The following is an 18,915-nucleotide window of genomic DNA, read 5'->3' on the forward strand; positions in this document are numbered from 1 at the left end:
TCTCTCTGAGCTGGGCCCCCCGCCCCCTCCAGTCTCTGGGCCGGGCCCCCGCCCCCTCCAGTCCCTGGGCTGGGCCCCCCGCCCCCTCCAGTCTCTCTGGGCCGGGGCCACCCGCCCCCTCCAGTCTCTGGGCCGGGCCCCCCGCCCCCTCCAGTCCCTGGGCCGGGCCCCCCGCCCCCTCCAGTCTCTGGGCCGGGCCCCCCGCCCCCTCCAGTCCCTGGGCCGGGCCCCCCGCCCCCTCCAGTCTCTCTGGGCCGGGCCCCGCCCACATTACAGGGCCCCGAGGGGCCATCCGCCCCCATTTCCCAGGCGCCCCACGAGCCGCCCATCGCCCCCCAGCCAGGCGCGGCCGGGCAGCAGCCAGGGCCCCACCCCTGAGCCTCTCCTCGCGCCGGTTGCCAGGGAGCCGCTGTTGCCATGGCGGGGCGGCCGAGGCGCATGCGCGCGCTGGCGGAAGTGCCCGGATATAGCAGGAGGAGGCGCTCCCGCCGCCATCTTTGCCCGTAGCACAGAGAGCTGGTCGCGGCGGAGCATCCCGGACTCATCCGCCTCCATCCAGCCCGCGCCGCCCCCGCCGCCGCGTCTCTCGGACATGGACGATCGGGAGGACCTCGTGTACCAGGCCAAGCTGGCCGAGCAGGCTGAGCGCTACGATGGTGAGCGCCGGCCGGGCGGGCGCCGGGGAGGGCCGGGGGAGAAGGGAGGGAGCGGTCACAAAATGGCGGCGGCTGGGCAGGGGGGCAGAGGCGGCCGGGGGGGGGTACGAACAAAATGGCGCCTGGGGTGGCCCCGCGGGGGCGAGGCAGCCGGCAGGGGGGCGCAGGGCCGAGGGGGCCTCGCCCGGGGGGGTCAAGGCGCGGCGGCGGCGGGGAGCCGGAGTAAAATGGTGGCTGGGAAGGGCGATCCCGGGGGTGGGGCAGGGGAGCCGCCCCCCCGCGCCCTTTCTCGTGCCCGCCAGCGCGGGCGGGGTGGCCCCTCCCCACGGAGCCCTGCCCAGCAGCGGGCCCAGAGGGAGGGTCCGGCCTGGGGGGGCCGGGTCACGTCGCCGCAGTCAATCTCCAGCCACCCCGCTGCGTGTGAAAGGGGGGCCTGGCCCCTAGGGGGGCCCTTCTGCGCCTCCTTCCCAGGCCTGGCCTCCTGGGCGCGCCTCCGTGTTCTGCCTGCCCTAGGCTGGCACTGTGGCTCTTTAGGGTACGGACCCTTCGGTCTCTTAGCTCTCCCGGCACAGGCCAGACTCAGGTACGTGCATCTTATTAGCCTTAGGCTTCAAATGATCGTGAATGGGACTATCAGGCTTTTTGAAGAGTCGGGGGGGTTTCTTTAAAGTTCATGGGCTGTGCTGATTTACATATTTGTAGGGAGTTCAATATCCCTGAGCATTGAGGTGGTTCTTTCTGAATGAACAGTAGGGTAATATATGCAATTGTCAGGGTCTGACACAATCTGCTTGTCATGCCACACCCTTGCTACTTATTTAAAACTAAATTAGATTCCTAACTGTTATGCTTGCCAATAAAACAAACTGAATGGGACTGTAGTGTAAACCTATGGGATACTGGCCTCCTGAGCTGTCATCAGTCCATTCCCCTGCATCAGTTGCTGGTCCTGTCTTTCCCAAGTGACAAGATAAAAAATGATCAGGATCTTTCTTACCATTACTGTTCAGAGCACCCCTGGAGGCAGTAAAACTGACAAGAATTAGGTCAGCTTTTCTCTGGAGTGGCTACCATTAGTAATGTGCCAACACTGAAGAAATATATATATTGGGGGGGGGGGGCACAAAATGGAGCCCCTAAGAAGAAATACAAATAAATGCTGTCCTTTGGAATAGCCATGAGTCTGGGGAAGTGTTAGAGCAGTGGCTCTCAACTAGAGGCCCATGTACCCTTGTGGGAGAGGGGTGTACATAGGGGTCTTCCATGGGCGCCTCAACTGATCTAAATATTTGCCTAGTTTTTATGTAACCAGTTGTAAGGGTACTAGCAAAGTCTGTACAAACTAAAAGTCACACAGTGACTGGCTTGCTTTAGCTACTGTACACCAGAGAGGTAAGTGTAATGGTTATATTCCAGCTAACTCATAACATGTAAAAATGAGAACAGTTTTTGAGTAATGACATGCTAGGACACTGTATTCTTGTGCCTCATTATTTGTAAAGCAAGTCACTTTTAAGTGAGGTGAAACTTCAGGGTATGCAAGACACAGCAGATGCCTGAAAGGGATTCAGTAGTCTGGAATGGTTGAGAGCTACTGTGATACAGTAATTCAGAATTCACATATTTTTTCCCAGTACAGTCAGTCCCCGGGTTAACGTACAAGATAAGGACTGTAGGTTTGTTCTTAAGTTGAATTTGTATGTAAGTTGGAACTGGTACAAATTGTAGGGGAAACTCTAGCCAAACATTTCTCCAGAGCTCAGTTTTATTCTCCCACACCTCACTTCCCTCAGTCCTTTATTCTCAAGCTGAGGTGTCTGCTGAGAAAAGCCGCTCCGCGTCTCCCTGGTCTGCTGGGGGGGGGGGGGGGGCGCTAGCTTCGAGTCTCCCTGGTCTGCTGGGGGGAAAGAGCTAGTGCAGGGTTGTCTCACCCCGTTTGTAAGTAGGGATCCGATGTAAGTCGGATCCATGTAACCCGGGGACTGCCTGTAGCTGGAGAGGGGTTTAAAACATATTGGCTCTCTGCTAGACCATGGCTGTGCCATACGACTTACTTGTCAATGCTAGGTTTCCTGGTATATTAGCAAATTGTAGTTTAGATGCAGCTTATGTTGGCAAAAACACTTTTTCCTGGTATAACCACATCAACGTAAGGGTTTTTGATGGCATATCTGTGGTGACTGGCGATGCTGGGAAAACTTACAAGAAGACCAGGGCCAATTTTGAGCCCCCGTGCAGGGTCTAAACAGCATTGTGATAGGCATTCTAGCATGTTTCTGTGGGGGGAGGTGGCTGTTTTTTAGGAAGATGTATGCATCTGCATAGCATTCCCATGGTATTTCTTCTTAGTGCCTGGTAATTTTTCAAATTCTGTTATGACAAGGGAGGGAAACAGTTTTTGATGGTGGGGGCATTCCAAGGTTTTGGAAGTGGTCAAGGGTCGCACTTGTGTGTGGAAGAGGTGTGGGGCTTGGGACTGAGGTTGGGTGCAGAAGGGAGCTCGGGGTTACAGTATAGGTGCAAGAGAGGGTGTGGGGTCTGAGAAGGAGTTTGGGTGAAGGAGGAGGTTGTGACATGGGGCAGGGCATTGGGGTGTGGGAGAGTGGGGTGTCGGATGTAGGCTCTGGCTGGGAGACACTTACCTAGGGATCTCCCAGCCAGCAGCAGCTTTGGGCAGGCTTCCTGCCTGATGGTCCTAGTGGGGTGGGCTGGCAGTCTTGCCTGCTTCTGTAGTCTAGGCATCTGTAGTGTGAAGCAGCCAGTTCTCATGATGATTAGGATATTAATTTGTTGGATTTGCCTCTTGGTGAGATTTTCCATATACGTTTTGTGTCTTTATCAATGTCCATTTAGGAAAAGGAAGCAGAAATTGGCTAGTTCAAGAGGTGAAATGTTATGCATTATGCAGTTGTATGGCTGATGAGATTTTCAGTTTATCAGATTTTTGTAGAGTCCAAAGCAGTTTGGTGGAATGACGCTGTAAAATACAGCAACAGTTGAAAATCATAGTTAAAATGCATTTTTGTGTTTGTGCTTACCTTAGCTTTTCATTGTATATGTGGGGGTAACTGGTTTAACTAACTGCTTCAGCCTCCCCTGCTGGTCCTATGGAAATTAGCTCTTTCCACTGCTGGCACCTTGCTCTGGTGGTGCCTTGCTTGCCATTACTAGCTGTCTCTCCACCACGCCATGACCCATGTCCTGCCCAGACTGCGGTGCCCTTGGGTACTGAACTCTGGGGTTCCTGCTGCCCCCCAGTCCCACCACTTGCCTCAGTGACCCACTGCAGTCATTCGTTTAGCTCTTCCCTTCAGGGCAAGCTGCAGTCTGAATTGGCCACTCATCATTGATAAAGATGGTAAACCTGTTGCTCACTCCCCCCCCCCCCCCCCCCCCCCCCGCTTCCTGCAGCCCTAGTATCCTTTTGGCTCCTGGGAGTGGGTCAGGCCAGAGCTCCCCTGACCTTCCCCAGCACTGCTGTGACTCTGGTCACTCTCTAAATATAGGTAGTGAGTCCCCTTGTCCAGAGTTGGAGACATACTGAGCTACTTCTGCCTTGCAGCCCATTTTATAGGGCCTAGCTGGGACCTGATTAGCTGCCTTAAGCCTTCTCTCAGTTGGCTCCTAGAGCAGCCATGTCCCAGGCCTGTTCTAAACTTGCCCCCTCAAGCTCACCTCCCTTGCTGTAGGGGGGTTTCCTGGCCTGTACCACATCTGGGAGGGTTGGTCTCCCAGGGCCCCTTTTCTTTGTAGCCTGGGCACCTCTTGCAGCCTGCTCTACCACAGCATTTGTTCCCATTTCTGCCATGTGCCTTTTGTCTGCCACCTGCAGGTGGCTCCCTGGCAAGTCCACTGCCATCACTGTGGCATTCGTCCTGCCTGCCAGACTTTGATCTAGTTGGGTCCTCAGGCACCTCTTTGTTTGGCTACCCTCCCTGACCCTCTTTGTGATCCTCCTCCTGGCACCAGAAACAGGCTTCTTGCCTTCTCTGGGCCTTAGGCCTTCCTTGCTCCTCTTCTGGTTCATTCCCAACTCCCGACCTGCTCCCTTGGTCAGAGTAATCCCTATGTAGGTACCCCTTCCCCTAGGTCCAGAATGTCCACCCTTTCCTGGTTTGCCCCACCGGGCAAACTCTCCTAGGGTCTTGCCCCCTTTCTCTGCTCCAGGTGAGGATTCCCGCCCCCATCCTCATACAGACGATCAACCCTTAAATATCCTCAATGACCAGAGGCGTAACAAGCCCTCTGCTCTAAGGGTGCTAAGGAGCAGGTATTTGGCTAATCGTATAGTCAGTACAGTGTGTGTCAATAAGGGGAGGCACTCTGCAGAGCTGCAGACTGATCAGGGACCACTGTGGCTCTTCCTGTGCTTCAAAGCAGAAGCACCAGGGGAAGCCTGGGGCGAGTTGGGGACTCAAGCAGTCCCCCACTGGCTCCTTGCTGCTTTGCTTTTGAAATGTACAAGATTGTGTCCCCAGCTTGCCCCAGGCTCCCCGCAGTGCTTCTGCCTTCGAAATGTAGCTAGATCTGGCAGGGCTCTTGCTACATTTCAAAGGTGGAGGCACCCTTATCAACTAATCAAACAGTCAATGTGAATTACATCAACTATTCAATTAGTAAAAACATTAGCTGTAGATTAATCGACTAATCAGCACGGGTAGAGCAGAAGATTTACTTCTCGGGTCTTGCTCACAACACTCCCGGTAACCACACACCGTTCTGGGATGAATTGTGTGTGGTGGTTTGTTTTGTTTCTTCAGCAGTGTCTCACTGACTCCTATTTAGCTTGCGGTCCACTATGACCCTGGATTCCTATCTGCAGTACCTCTTCCTAGACGGTAGGGATGTAAAAAGGCGTTAAATGTAACCTTGTAACTACTAAAAATCCTAGCAGTTACAGGTGCTGCAGAGTCTGTGGTATTAAAGCTTGAACTTTATACTGCAGAGCCCACAGTGAAGCTGCCGCCTGGGGAGCGGGGCTGGCAAGGGTTGACGTTCCTGTTTCCAGGGAAGCTTTGCTGCCGGTTCCGTAGCTTGCTCCCAGGGAGCCAGAGAGTAACTGGCAGGGCAGCTCCTGCCTGCAGTGTGCCAGCTGGGCCTGTCACGGATAGGGGCTGCTCTGGCTGTCCACTGGAGTAGCCCCTGCCTGCAGTGGACCCTGTGGAACTGGAGCGGCCCCCTGCCCGGGGCACTGTGCCAATCCCTTCCAGCTATTGCAACCAATAAGCCTTGTGAGGCTTACTGGTGAACCATTTACATCCCTACTAGACACTTTCCCTTTTGTGTATGTGAAACTGTTCCTAAGTGGAGTACTTTGTATTTCTTACTGAATTACATGCTATTGAGGACCATTTCTCCATCTTGTCCAGATTCTTTTGAATTATGACCCTATCCTCCAAAGCACTTGTAACTCCTCCCACCTTGGTATCACTTGCAAACTTTATAAGCGTACTTTCTCTGCCATTATCGAAGTTGTTGATGGAGATATTGAACAGGACCAGTCCCAGCACTGATCCCTGTGGAACCCCACTCGCTATGTCTTTCCAGCATGACTGAATCATTAATAACTAGGTGCTGAGAACGGCTATCCAATCAATTATGCACCCACCTTATAGATGTCCCATCTATGTTGTATTAGTCTTTCATGACCTTTTCAATAAATTAGGCAATCAGATCATTTAGTAAAGTCTAGGAATACCATATCTACCGCTTGTTATACTATCAAAGAAAGCTCATGCCTCAGTGACCACTGCAGTCCTTCCTCTAGCCCCTTCAGGGCAAACTGCAGTCTGAATTGGCCACTCATCGTTGGCAAGAGGGTGGATCTATTGCCACTCTCTCCCCCTGACCACTGGTTGCCTCCTGCAGCCTTAGTATGTACGCTCTTGGGTCCTTGCATCAGGGCCCCAGGCTGGGAGGAGCAGGACAGGCCAGAACCTCACTGGTTCCCCCTGACCTTCCTCAGCACTGGTCTGTCTGTGGTGCCTCTCGGTATAAGCAGTGATTCCTTCCTCCAGAGTTGGAGAGACTGATCTCTGCCCTGCCTGTAGCCCATTTTTAAAAGGCCTCGCTGGGCCCTGATTGGCTTCCATAAGCCTTCTCCCACTTGGTCCCAATCTCCTTTTCCCATGCAGACTGCCCCTTCATACAGGGGAACACATGAATCTGCAAGTCAGTATCAAGTATTATATTCACAGTGCAAAGAGTCGAAGAAATATGTAGATAACTTTGTTTTGTCATGAGGAGGTGAAGACCGATGGGATGACTTAAAGGCTCATTGGTTAACCATGTGTAGACATGCCCTAACAGACTTGGGAAAAAAAAAAAGAACTTCATAGAAGATGGCTGTTAGCCAGGGTGGGCAGGGATGGTGTCCTTCATCTTTCCAGAAGCTGGGAATGAGCGATGGGGTGGATCAGTGATGGGGATCACCTGGCAGTGGCCACTGACTGAAGCCACAATATTGGGCTCTGTGGTCTGGTCCAATACGGCTAGTATGTTTTAACTTCTGTTTAAGGAGGTGTGTCAAGAAAAGACTTTCCTTATTCCCTAACTGTTGAACACAAGCTTTCTTGCTTCTAGCTCTGAAGCAGGTGGAAGAAACCACTGTCAAAGGCAAGGTGGTTAAATTAACTTCAAGTCAGATCTGGTATAACAGTTTTGGTGTGTTCGGTGTAAAATGAGCTAATGCCCTTTTCAGGTTAAGAGGCAACTTGATCTTGGGCTGTAAGTCCCTACACAGAGAAGATTTCTGAGAAATCATGCTCTTTCAAATCTAGCAGACAAAGGCATAATAAGATCTAGAAGCTGGAAATCAAAACTAGACTAATTCAGACTATAAAGTTGGTGTAAATCAGGAGTGGGCAAGATACCTCTTGGGGGCTGAATCTGGCCTAGGGATGCATAGTGTAGTCAATTAACCGGCAAGCAAAAGCTATAGACTAGGGATGTAATAGTGTAGTCGATTAACCAGTAAGAAAAAGCTTATAGGCTAATGTTACAGACTACACACATTTCACCCCCTCCCCTTGCCATTACATGTTTTAGCAGGCTGACCAGCAGCCTGGCTCATGCTGGGTCTGGGACCTACCCCCACTATGGCTTTGCATTTAAAGTGTGTTAGGAGCCAGCAGGCTGGCTCAGTTTTGGCTTGGCTTGTGCCGGGTCCAGGAGCTTAGCCACCTCCACCCCCCTTCCCCTGGACAGGGGCTGCTGCCACCCCACGCAGCCACATAGGGCAACAGGCAGCTGGTCTGCAAGGGGAGCTGGTTTTTAAACTGTCACCAGTGCGGAGTGGCGGGCGTGCCTCTAGAGTGGGGCTGGATCACACTGGCTGCCATCCCCATCCCCAGGGACTATAGAATAGACAACTAACCGATAAGAATTCATGAGATCAGTTGACTATTCAGTTAATCAATATTTAATATCCCTAATCTGACCCGCCAAGCCACCAGATCCTGCCTGCGGACTCCCCTGCCAGGACCCTCAGGCATGCAGCAGCCACTGTAAGTGCATGGCTGCTCTGTTTGCGCCTGTGGTCTGGAGGGAGGGGGAGGCTTTGTATGATCTCTCCGCCCAATCCTCAGCTCCTCTTGGCTAGAAACAACCAGGCAACAGGTGCTGATAGAGACCTGGGATAGGGGTCAGCACTAACCTCTCCCTCCTTCCTGGAGCTAGAGCCACATGGAGGGAGCAGTCTGCATATTCAAGTGGTTTGGGGCTGCAGCAGGCAGAAAGCCCAGCCTGCTTTGGGATGCTCCAGGGCTGCTGGCCAGAAGATGCTTAGGTAAGCGCCTCCCAGCCAGAGCCTGCCTCTAGCACCCCAGCCCATCCTGCACCTCAACTCCCTCCCTTAGGTCACCATCCAGACCCTCTGCAACCCCTTGCCCCAGGTCACAATTCCCTCCCAGACTCTATACCACCTCCTACACCCCCTCCCTCAGGCCGGAATGCTGTTCTGCACCCTTACCCCCTCTCTGACCCTACACCCCAGTCCTCTGACCTAGGTAACAACCCCCTCCTTCACCTCACTGGTTCCTGCACTCCACTCCCTTACCCTGTGCCTCCTTCTGTACCCAACCTCCATCCTAGACCCTGCAGCTCCTCCACAGAAAAGTGCGATCCATGACCACTTTCCAAAATCTTGGCATGACCACCTCCCCACCAAAAGTTATTGCCTACGTTGGTGTAAATCTTGTAATAGAGGGGGAAACTAACTGAAGGAACAATGTATGGAGGGTGCATCTGCTGTCACTTGAAGTCTTTAAATCAAAATGTCTTTCTAAATTGGTAGGCAGCCTGCGGCCCATTGAGGGTCTGTGTGTGGCTTGCAAGAAATTTTGTTCACTGTTGACCCCACACACGGCTGCCAAACTCTGCTGATTTTTGTCCACACAGTTTTTTCTTAATGATATTCCTAAGGTGGCATGCATATAAAACAATAGCATGTGGAGCAATGTGTGTGCTGATTGCACAAAACTGACCTCCATTTGCTCCTGAATCCAGTCAAAGCAGTGCTACGCTTCAGTGGCACTCCTCACAAATTCTAGGTATGCAAGTGAAGTTAGCAAAATTACCTTATCCCAGGAGTCTCTTGGTTACAGCAGTCTTGGGGATCACTGAAATTAGATGTTAGTGTGTAATTGAATAGTTGTGTAACCACATCGAATTTTAGTGATTGCACAACTATTTTAGTCCCCAGAGGTGGAACCGACAGCCAGTGTGCTCCTGGCCCTTCTCCAGGGAGCTACTTGCAGAAGTGTGGGGCTGCAGCAGCCCCTGTCTGCGGGGAGCTCAGACCCCCCACGTACAGGGACTGCTGCTGCAGAGCAGCCTCTTCTCCCCCAGCACTGGCTCCAGCTGGTTTAAAACGAGCAGCAAGGGGGGGCAGCCGAGACTGCAGAGCCAGCACATGCAGATAGCTGGCTTAAAAGCCTGCTCCTGTCCTGCCTACCTCCGCCTCCAGGCTGATACAGAGGTAGCAAGGGGGCGAATGGGTGTAGTTGACAGGATTAATTGGTAAGCCCGGGAATGGTTAATTGTGATATGCTCTAGGTCAGTGTTTCTCAACCAGTGGTAGGAGTACACTGAGGGACTTGAGAGAAGTCTGTGGGGTGGGTACGTCAACACAACTGAAATTTGGGGAAAACTGAATTTTTGTGTTAAGTTTTACAGCACTTTATTATTTCTCTACTTTTTACACCCAAAAATGTCATTGCCTGCCTGGCTATGATTAAGTTGTTTAAACAAATGTGTTGCACTGATAGAGGAAAAATTGTCTGAAAACTGGAGGTACTGGAGGTCCTTGTAACTTTTTTTTTGCGGGGGGGGGGGGGGGAGGGTGCTTTTTAAATAAAGGTTGGGAAACACTGCTCTAGGTTACCCAGAAGCTACCGGTGTGATGCAGGCCTTTATGTAGGATCTTGGACTAGATGAAAATAATCCCACTTGACCTTTCCATCGAAACAAATTTTAGACTTAGTTTACTCTAGAACATGTTTAATTTGCACAGTCAAGTACTCAAATCGTAGGAAATGCCAGACTTGAGCTGCCTGTGAGCTTGCATCTGGCCCCTTATACATATTCATTATCAAATTGGTTAATTACATAATCACTGTTTTTTTCCCCCACAGGATCATTACCTCCATGTCTGTACAAGATGGAAGGTTCAGGGAATGAGGCAGCTCTTCAGTATTTTCTTTAATCCTTGTTCAGTAGTTAGTCCCATATCTTATTCCCGGTAGGGCATCCAAATAATGCAGTGAAAATACAAGTGTTAATTTACACATGGTCTATTCTGTGGAACTCCCCAGTCTGAGCCTCACAAACATTAATGAATGTTTAACAGACTGAGGTGTGTGAGAGGCACTGCATTAAGGATGTTAATGGTTAACTGGTAAGCCTCACCATTAAGGGTGAGGTTTACCTGTTACAGTTAACTGGTACAGGCTGGAGCAGCCCCTGCCCACCACGGGCTGCTCATGCCCCTCCTGCCTGGCTGGAGGACCCCTTTGCTTGCCCCAATTTAATTGCTTCTGGGAATCCTAGTTAGTCTATACAGGATAAACAGGGCCATCCTTAGGATTTATGGCGCCCTAGGCGGGATTATGAAACTGGTGCCCCAATGCCTGACTTGCTCTTCCACCCCTATCCTCTCCCCTTTTAAGAGACCCCAGCAGCCAATCCCCTCCCTCAGACTGTGCTGCAGGCAGTGCATTTGGCCCTCTCTAGGACCCAGCCCTGCTGTTACATGTGTAACCCTTCCGCCAGGTAGGCCTGGCAGTAACCAGGGCTGGGTTCAATATCTAGGGGTCCATCTTACACAGAACCGGCTCAAGCCCCCACCCAGTAGCCTAGGAAATTCACACACTCCTGGGCACCTCTTAGAGGCAATGCTTCCCCACTCGCAAGCACAGAGTCTGAGTGAAGAAAAGAAACTTTTAATGAGAAGTCACATGGCATTATCTTAGGAAAATACCACAACAGAGTTCAGTTACCCAAACTTTCTCCATGCCCCACTTACAGCTCTGTCCAGTCAGTGCAGACCCTGACACATCATCCAGACGACTCCCCTCCTTGAGTCTGAGGCTAGGCCACCTTTGTGCTGCTCCTGTAGACCGCTGGCTGCTCCCGCCAGCCACAGCCGCTCCACTGGCTGCAATGGGTCTGGCTCCTGGCCGACCCAGTGATTTCAGCTCTTAGTAATTTCAACTCTTTAGCCACCACCTAGGCTGGCAAAAGATTCCAGCTTCCACCGGACTAGCAAAAAGACTCCTCATGGAGTCTGCTTTCAGGTTTGTCCTTAAAACCAGGGGGAAAGGAGCAGGTTGAGCCAGTCTCACAGCTCACACCTGGCAGGCATGAAGCAAGTTGACTCAGCCCTCAAGCCCACCCCCCAACTCAGTTCACTCAACTCTGGCGGGGGAGGCTTGTTCCTCTGAGACCTCTTACAGTGATGGTGTCTCTCCTGCAAGCACTGGTGTCATATTTTACAGTTCCCACATTTAGGGGTGGCATGATTTGTGACCCCCACAACAGCCCCAAATTAGTTACAATACACCACATTCCATTCCAACACTGATCCTCCATCAACCCTAGCCGAATTGGATTTACATAACCACACCCCGGATTCCTTCCCCCTCCTGGCATGAGCTGTATTTACATATCAACAGTTAACAGTTAATTATCTTGCAGAGCTAAACAATTGGAGTGAGCACACCCACCCCCAGGGCAGCTCTCTCCTTTTAGCTGGCTGATAGCAAGCAGTAGGTTAGCCCCTGCATACACATGCCCCCCTGCTTCTCTCTGTCCCAGCAGAGTGGTGCCCCAGGCAACTGCCTATTCTGCCTATGGCTAAGGAAGGCTCTGGGGGTAAACTTTAAAATGCTACCAGACTTTATTTTTTAAGACTAACAAAACATGTAGATGGTATCATGAGCTTTGGTGGGCACAGCCCACTTCAGATGACCAGCGTGTTGGATGTCCAGAACTAAAATAAATAGGAGGGGGGAGGAGAAGGAAAAAAAATGGGGAGGTGGGGACAAGAAGAGGCAGTGGGTATAATTAAATGGAATTTTACATCCCTAATTTACATCCATAACTTGAAGTATCCACTAATTGAGTGCCTTGTGAATTATTTTCCAATTTGGGACATATAGGGCTTTATTTTTCTGAATTGTTAGCATCTTCATAGGACTTCATATATACAGAGCACCATACAGATATTAATAATCATCACAAAACTCTTGAAATACGTGTGGGTAAATATTATCTCTCTTGTGGATTGGGATACTCAGACAAAGGTAAAGCTACGTGTGCAGGACCATATGGTAAATCAGCCAAGGCAGGATTAGGCTTTTTTATTTAACCTTGAATGCTGGTACTTGAGGCAAGGCAGGTTTAATTAGAGGTAGAGATTCTGAAGGGGATTCTGGGCCTCCTCCACTCCTCTCCCCCATGTGAACTATGCGCCAACTCTTGCAGCCTCCAACCTCTTCCCTGGCCCCCCCACATCCCTAGGCTCTGTGTCCAGCCCCTGCTCAACAGGAGGTGGTGTGCAGTGTGAGCATGGGCTGGAGGACTCTAGAGGAGCAGGGGGCAGCCTGGGAAGAGGCAGCAGTTTCGAGTGCTGCTGCATTCCAGCTGTGTCTGTGTCCTGTGCTCCTCTGGAGTCTCCAGCCCCTGCTCACACTTGTCAGTTTTATGATGAGCAAGGGCTGGATGCAGAGCCCATGGGCCGGGAGAGCAGGTGGGGGATGAGACTGCAGGGGTGGACAGGCTTTGGGAGTTGCAGGAGCCAGTGCTGAACCCACAGGTGGGGGATGGGGCTGACTGCAGTCCTCCAGGCTCCGCTTGTGCTGCTTGCTGCCACCTGCTCCCCTGAGGCTGCAGGTGAGCCTCCTTATGTGTAGATGCCCGTAACTCCGAGTGTCTGTCTTAAAGATTAATGGCAGAGAATTAGCACCAGTATTGAGGCTTGATCATGGGTATTAGTTTAAATGTTTATTACCTGTAGGCTACGGTTTAAGTTCAGGATTGGCAACAGGAGTAGACAATTGTTAGTCAAGTTGCACAGATTGTGTGGAGAATGTTCTTTTGTGTAGAAATGAAAAACTCAGACTTCACATAATTCTGCCTTTAAGTCCATTATAATTTGGGGCCTTTGTTTCTCTTCCTTTCCCACCCTCCTGTTTTGCTCACCCTTCCCTATCTTTGAGTCTTCTGTTGTCTCTGCATCAACTTCCAGTTCCAACTCAATGAGCTTTCCTCCCACCTTACTTCCATCTGTTAAAATGATCAGCCATGCAGTACTTGATGTTGACATTGCATTTGCATTGAAGACTAGAGTTGACATTCCAATTTGATGGGTTGGAGAGTTGGTGAGTTGCTCTCTGAATCACTGTTTCAAGCACTGCAGAAATCGTTGCAATGGTAACACTTCCTATTTGGAAGGTTACATCTGCAGTCATAAGGATGAGAGGGCTTTGTAATAAATGATTATACATTATACACAGACTGGATATGTCCTTTGTGCTGGATCTGCTTATGGGGTGTGTGATTTCTTCTGCCCCCAATTTGGAAATCATGGTGATAGTTCACGTGAGGTGTCCCATCCAGAGGTTCTTTTGTGTGTGGGCTGATTAAGTTGGAAGTTGGGATAGTGCATGCATAATGGTAACATGGTGAATGGGCTTTTGTCAGGAATCCATAAGGAGACTGTGCTATGTGAAATGCAGATGGGCACTGATGATTTTAAACACTTCATAGCTGCTAAAATTGAACAGATTTTCGTGAGTTCAGAAAAAAAGGAACCATCTCTCCCCCCCCCCCCCCCCAGGAGTACCCTGCCAAATTTCCAAATGCCCCTGCAAGCCAGAGGGCTTTCTTTTTTAAAGATGTAAGATTATTATTGGTAATGGATAGTGATGGTCAATCAAAATACAGGGAATACCGTTAGTTCACATTTTAAAAAGCTTTTGTTTTGGTGTGTGTGTAATGTCTACTTGTTTACCTTTTGAAGTTTAGTTCCTGTGAAATTTTGTAGTCTGTATGATTGGAGAACTAGTGAAATATCAGAAGAGAATAGTGAAAATTAATCAGTTAAGATGCAGAACTTCTACTTACTATTTGTTGTTCTAATAACTTTCACTTTAGTGACTCATTTTGGAAAACAGGTGCTTTGTTAAAAGATGAGCTCCTCCTCTTATCTTCACAATTCTCTGTTCACACACTCTAGGGCAGTGTTCCTTGGCCTTAAAGTTTAAGAAACACCAACCAATTTTTATGAGGAATACCAAGGATTTTTTGTTGAGCACAAAAAAGGTTGAAGGGAAAGTTAATGAGCAAAAATAAAGGTCGCCTGCCCGTTTAAGGGCAGCCATTTTGAACTCTGTTGTTCTCTGCAGCACACTGGTGTGCCCTGAACACCTTTTAAGAAACACTGCTCTAGGGGGCACCCACCCATACCTGTTCTAGAGCTCAGGCATAATCCTCTCAATATAGGTATCCACCCTCAACCTTCTGTGGGCTCTGACATAACCTCACACTCAGGGTATGTGGGGTGGCCTTACCAATGAAAGCCTTTCACAGTGTTATGATTAAGCAGGATATTCATTGCCCCAAAACAGAATGCACATGCTAAACATACAGTGCTCAGCACTCCCAGCAAGACAGATGAACTTTCCTTGATGATCAGTTCCATTTGCGGGGGAGGGGGAGGCTCCAGTTTTGTATAGTGTCATTGGCACAGGGTTGGGGCCTGGCAGCTCTTACCTTGGAGCTTGTGGAGTTGGTTCTCAAACAACTTCCTTTTGGACCAGTTCATTTAACCTGTTCATTGGTCCAGGTCAACCTTAACATTGGACTAGTTCATTTAACCTGTCTTAACCTATTATTTTACTAGAATTTCACTAACCAATCCTAACATACTATAACAGAGTTATCTAGCCATTCATGCCCCACCAGCTTAATAGATTTACACCTAGCACAATTAATTAGACAACAGGCAAACAATTAAAAACCAGGCAATCATACAAACTATAGGAAAACAGGGACTAGCCTTACAGAACAATAAAGGAATGAGCATTTCATAATCCCAATTATTGATTGATTTCTTGCCAGACAAAATGCTATTCAGCTGATCTCAAAGCAGTTAAAAAAAGCTTAATGAGTCTTGTTGCAGTTTAGAGACTAACAGATTTATTACATAATGAGCTTTCATGGGTAAAACCCACTTCATCAGATGAGTTGGAGTGGAAATTGCAGAATCTAGGGTGTATATAACCGCAAAAGAAGTTCATTCATCTGAAGAAGTGAATTATACCCTGGAAAGCTCATGATACCATCAACATGTTTTGTTAGCTTTTAAGGTGCTGCTAGACTATGCATTATCATAGAATCATAGAAATGGAAGAGACCTCAGAAGGTCATCAAGTCCAGCCCCCTGGACCAATCTCAACTAAATCAACCCGGCCAGGGCTTTGTCAAGCTGAGACTTAAACACCTCTAGGGATGGAGACGCCACTACTTCCCTAGGTAACCCATTCCAGTGCTTCACCACCCTCCTAGTGAAATAGTTTTTCCTAATATCCAACCTGGACCTCTCCTACCACAACTTGAGACCATTGCTCCTTGTTCTGCCATCTGTCACTACTGAGAACAGCCTTTCTCCATCCTCTTTGGAACCTCCCTTCAGGAAGTTGAAGGCTGCTATCAAAACCCCCCTCACTCTTCTCTTCTGCAGACTAAACAGACCCAACTCCCTCAGTCTCTCCTCATAGGTCATGTGCTACAGCCCCCTAATCATTTTGCTTGCCCTCTGCTGGACCCTCTCCAATGCGTCCACATCCTTTTTGTAGTGGGGGGCCCAGAACTGGACACAATACTCCAGATGTGGCCTCACCAGAGACGAATAAATGACATCTCTGGATCTGCTGGCAATGGTCCTCTTAATGCAACCTAATATGTCATTAGCCTTCTTGGCTACAAGGGCATACTGTTGATTCGTATCCAGCTTCTCATCCACTGTAACCCAGGTCCTTTTCTGCAGAACTACTACTTAGCTGGTTGGTCCCCAGCCTGTAACAATGCTTGGGATTCTTCTGTCCCAAGTGCAGGACTTTGCACTTGTCCTTGTTGAACCTCATCAGCTTTCTTGTGGCCCAATCCTCCAATTGGTCTAAGTCACTCTGGACCCTATCTCTGCCCTTAAATTATTTTTTAAATTTTTCAGTTAGACTAACTTGGCTATCCCTCTGAAGCAAAAGAAGTTATTTGTCAATTGTAGAACCAGTATTAATGAGGCTAATTAAGTCAAGCTGGATATTTTATTTGCAGCATTTGATGTGAGCATGTGAATATCAAGAGAAATTTGCCTTTGTAATGTGTTAATAAAGATCATCTATTAAGCCTAAGTTGATAGTGTTAAATCTAAATGAACTCCAGTTCTGTTGTCTCCCTCTGTAATCCAGTGATAAAGTTCTTTTGTAGGAAGATAGCGACTTCTAAATTCACTACTGAATGTCCAGGGAGCTTAAAATGTTCCCTACAGCAGGGCTACTCAGCTTTGGAAGCCCCGGGGACCACAGTGATACAGCACATGCCGAGGGCTGCAACTTAAGTGTGGTTGCATGTACATGCAAATATATATTCAAATATATGCAAATAGCTTTTCACAGTGACTGGCATGAATACAAAGATTAAGGCAAGACTACACAACATGCAGGCCTGTTTAAGTCAGTTCTGCGGATATTAATAAAATGCAACCGTTACCCGATTTCCACCCCTATGACAGCACTTTGAATGAGCAATGACAGTCAAGGAAGTTAACTACTAAAATGCATATCAGCAGAAGACCATTATATTGACTACTTTTTTGTTTTGGCTCCCACCTGTGGGCCACATGTTGAGCCCTGCGTAAACCCAAACTGCACCATGGGCCACAAACAAATGGGCCGTGGGCTGCATGTTGAGTAGCCCTGCCCTACAGGCTTATGTATTGCCATTCCTGATGTTTGATTTGTGTCCATCTGTCCTTTGGTCAGACTGGTTTGGCTGGTGTACATGGCAGACGGGCACTGCTGGTACTCGATGGCATGTATCACATTAATGGATGTGCGCGTGGATGAGCCCCTGATGGTGTGGCTTGTGTGGCTACGTCCTGTGATGGTGTTGCTTGTATAAATAAGTTGGCAATGGGGTTTGTTTCAGAGAGAGGTTCTTAAGTAAGTTTCTATGGTGTGTAATTGCTGGGGAGTATTTGCTTCAGATTAGGGGCTGTCAGTAGGGGAGGATTGACCTGTCTGAGAATGTGAGGGATTGTTTTCCAGGATAGACTGTAGATTCAGTGATGCGCTGGAGAGCTTAAGATGGGGACTATGAAGACCAGTAGTGTTCTGTTTCCTTGTTGGGCCTGTCTTGAAGTAGGTGACTTCTGGGTATTCCTCTGGCTCTGTCAATCTGTTTCCTCACTTCTCCAGGTGAGTACTTAAGTTTTAAGAGTGCCTTTTAAAGATCTTGTAGGTCAGAGGTGGGGAACTTAAGGCCTGGGTGGCTCCCAGCTTGCCTGGCCCTGGCGCTCATGCTCCCCCAGTAGTGGGGGGGTCCATGGTAGTGCTCCAACTAGGGATATAAGCGACTAGTTGCTCTCCTCTCCCTGCTGCCTTTCAGAGGCAGCAAGGGAGGGGGAAGAGAAGGAGGCGCTTCAAAATGGCAGCACTGTTTGGAGCCTGTGGCCAGACCCCTGGGCTCACGTGGCACTGCTGCTTCATTAAGAATCCCCCACTGACCCCGGGCTCCATGAGGCACTCACTCTCTGGAGCCTGTATCAGGCTGTGTGGAGCCTGCTACAGGGCTACCCTCGGCATTTCAAAGTAGCAGCACCTCATGGAACCTGGGGTCAGCTGGGGATTCAGTCCCTAGCTGACCCCTGGGCTCCATGCGATGCTGCCACTTTGAAATGCTGCAGGGAGCATGGGGTCAGTGGGGGACTGCTTGTGTCCCTTTGCTGGCCCCATGCTCCCCACAGCGCTTTCGCCTTTGAAGTACACTTAAAAGATAGAAGCGCTCTTATCAACTATTCGACTAGCCAAATAATCAAAATTTTACATCCCTAGCTCCAAGCCCCCCATGGGGCTGGAGTGCACAAAAATCTACTTGCCTGGAGGTCCCAGGCTCTGGTGTACGAGGGGAATGTGGGGTGTGACTTTCTCCTCAGTTGGGGGTCATGTCAGTGACTGATCTTTCTGTGGGTCAGTGGCCCCCGACTCAAAACTTTTCTTACCCCTGTTGTAGGTGTTGGTTTCTGTCTGTGGGATTGGAGCAGATAGGGTTGTCTCTTAGCCCTTGGCTGTAGTAGACTGGATCTCTCATATAGTGTCTGGTTGGGAGCTAGAAGCATGTAGGTAGGAATAGGTTTATAGCATAGGGTGGTATTTATCTTGATCTGTTTTTATATTTGGTGACAGGGTCTCATAACTTCCTGATATCACACTATTTTAATGTAATTAAGATGGAGAGTGATTTTTTTTTTGATTTCTTGCTTTTCAGCTAATGGCTGCTGCTCTTTTAATCTGGCTGCAGGTGAAGGCTTTAGGCTTTACAGTATGGCTACAGGCCTTAAAATATGACTACAGAAAGGTCTTATTCTTACACTCCCTCATATTTCTGAACTCTGTTTAAAATGTCAGCTCTAATACAAGACATCTGGTAGGTTCTCCTGCAAAGCAAGAGTAAAACAGGCCTGTTAATTTTTAAGTAATAC

General features: G+C 49.3%; 1 protein-coding gene across 2 annotated transcripts in view; it reads left to right on the forward strand.

Annotated features, from left to right (window-relative positions):
* The first annotated feature begins 466 nt into the window (after positions 1 to 466).
* YWHAE (tyrosine 3-monooxygenase/tryptophan 5-monooxygenase activation protein epsilon) overlaps positions 467 to 18,915 on the forward strand; it is a 43,307-nt gene continuing 24,858 nt past the window's right edge. Inside the window, exon 1 of one of the 2 annotated variants that reach the window (XM_075904501.2) lies at positions 467 to 656. In XM_075904501.2, coding sequence (XP_075760616.1) covers positions 593 to 656 — 64 coding nt within the window. In that variant the 5' untranslated portion in view covers positions 467 to 592. The remainder of the gene's footprint in view (positions 657 to 18,915) is intronic. The other variant, XM_075904499.2, reaches the window with a different exon arrangement.

Source organism: Pelodiscus sinensis, chromosome 21, assembly GCF_052426305.1.
Source record: "Pelodiscus sinensis isolate ZL-2025 chromosome 21, ASM5242630v1, whole genome shotgun sequence".
In the NCBI taxonomy this organism is placed as follows: Eukaryota; Metazoa; Chordata; order Testudines; family Trionychidae; genus Pelodiscus; species Pelodiscus sinensis.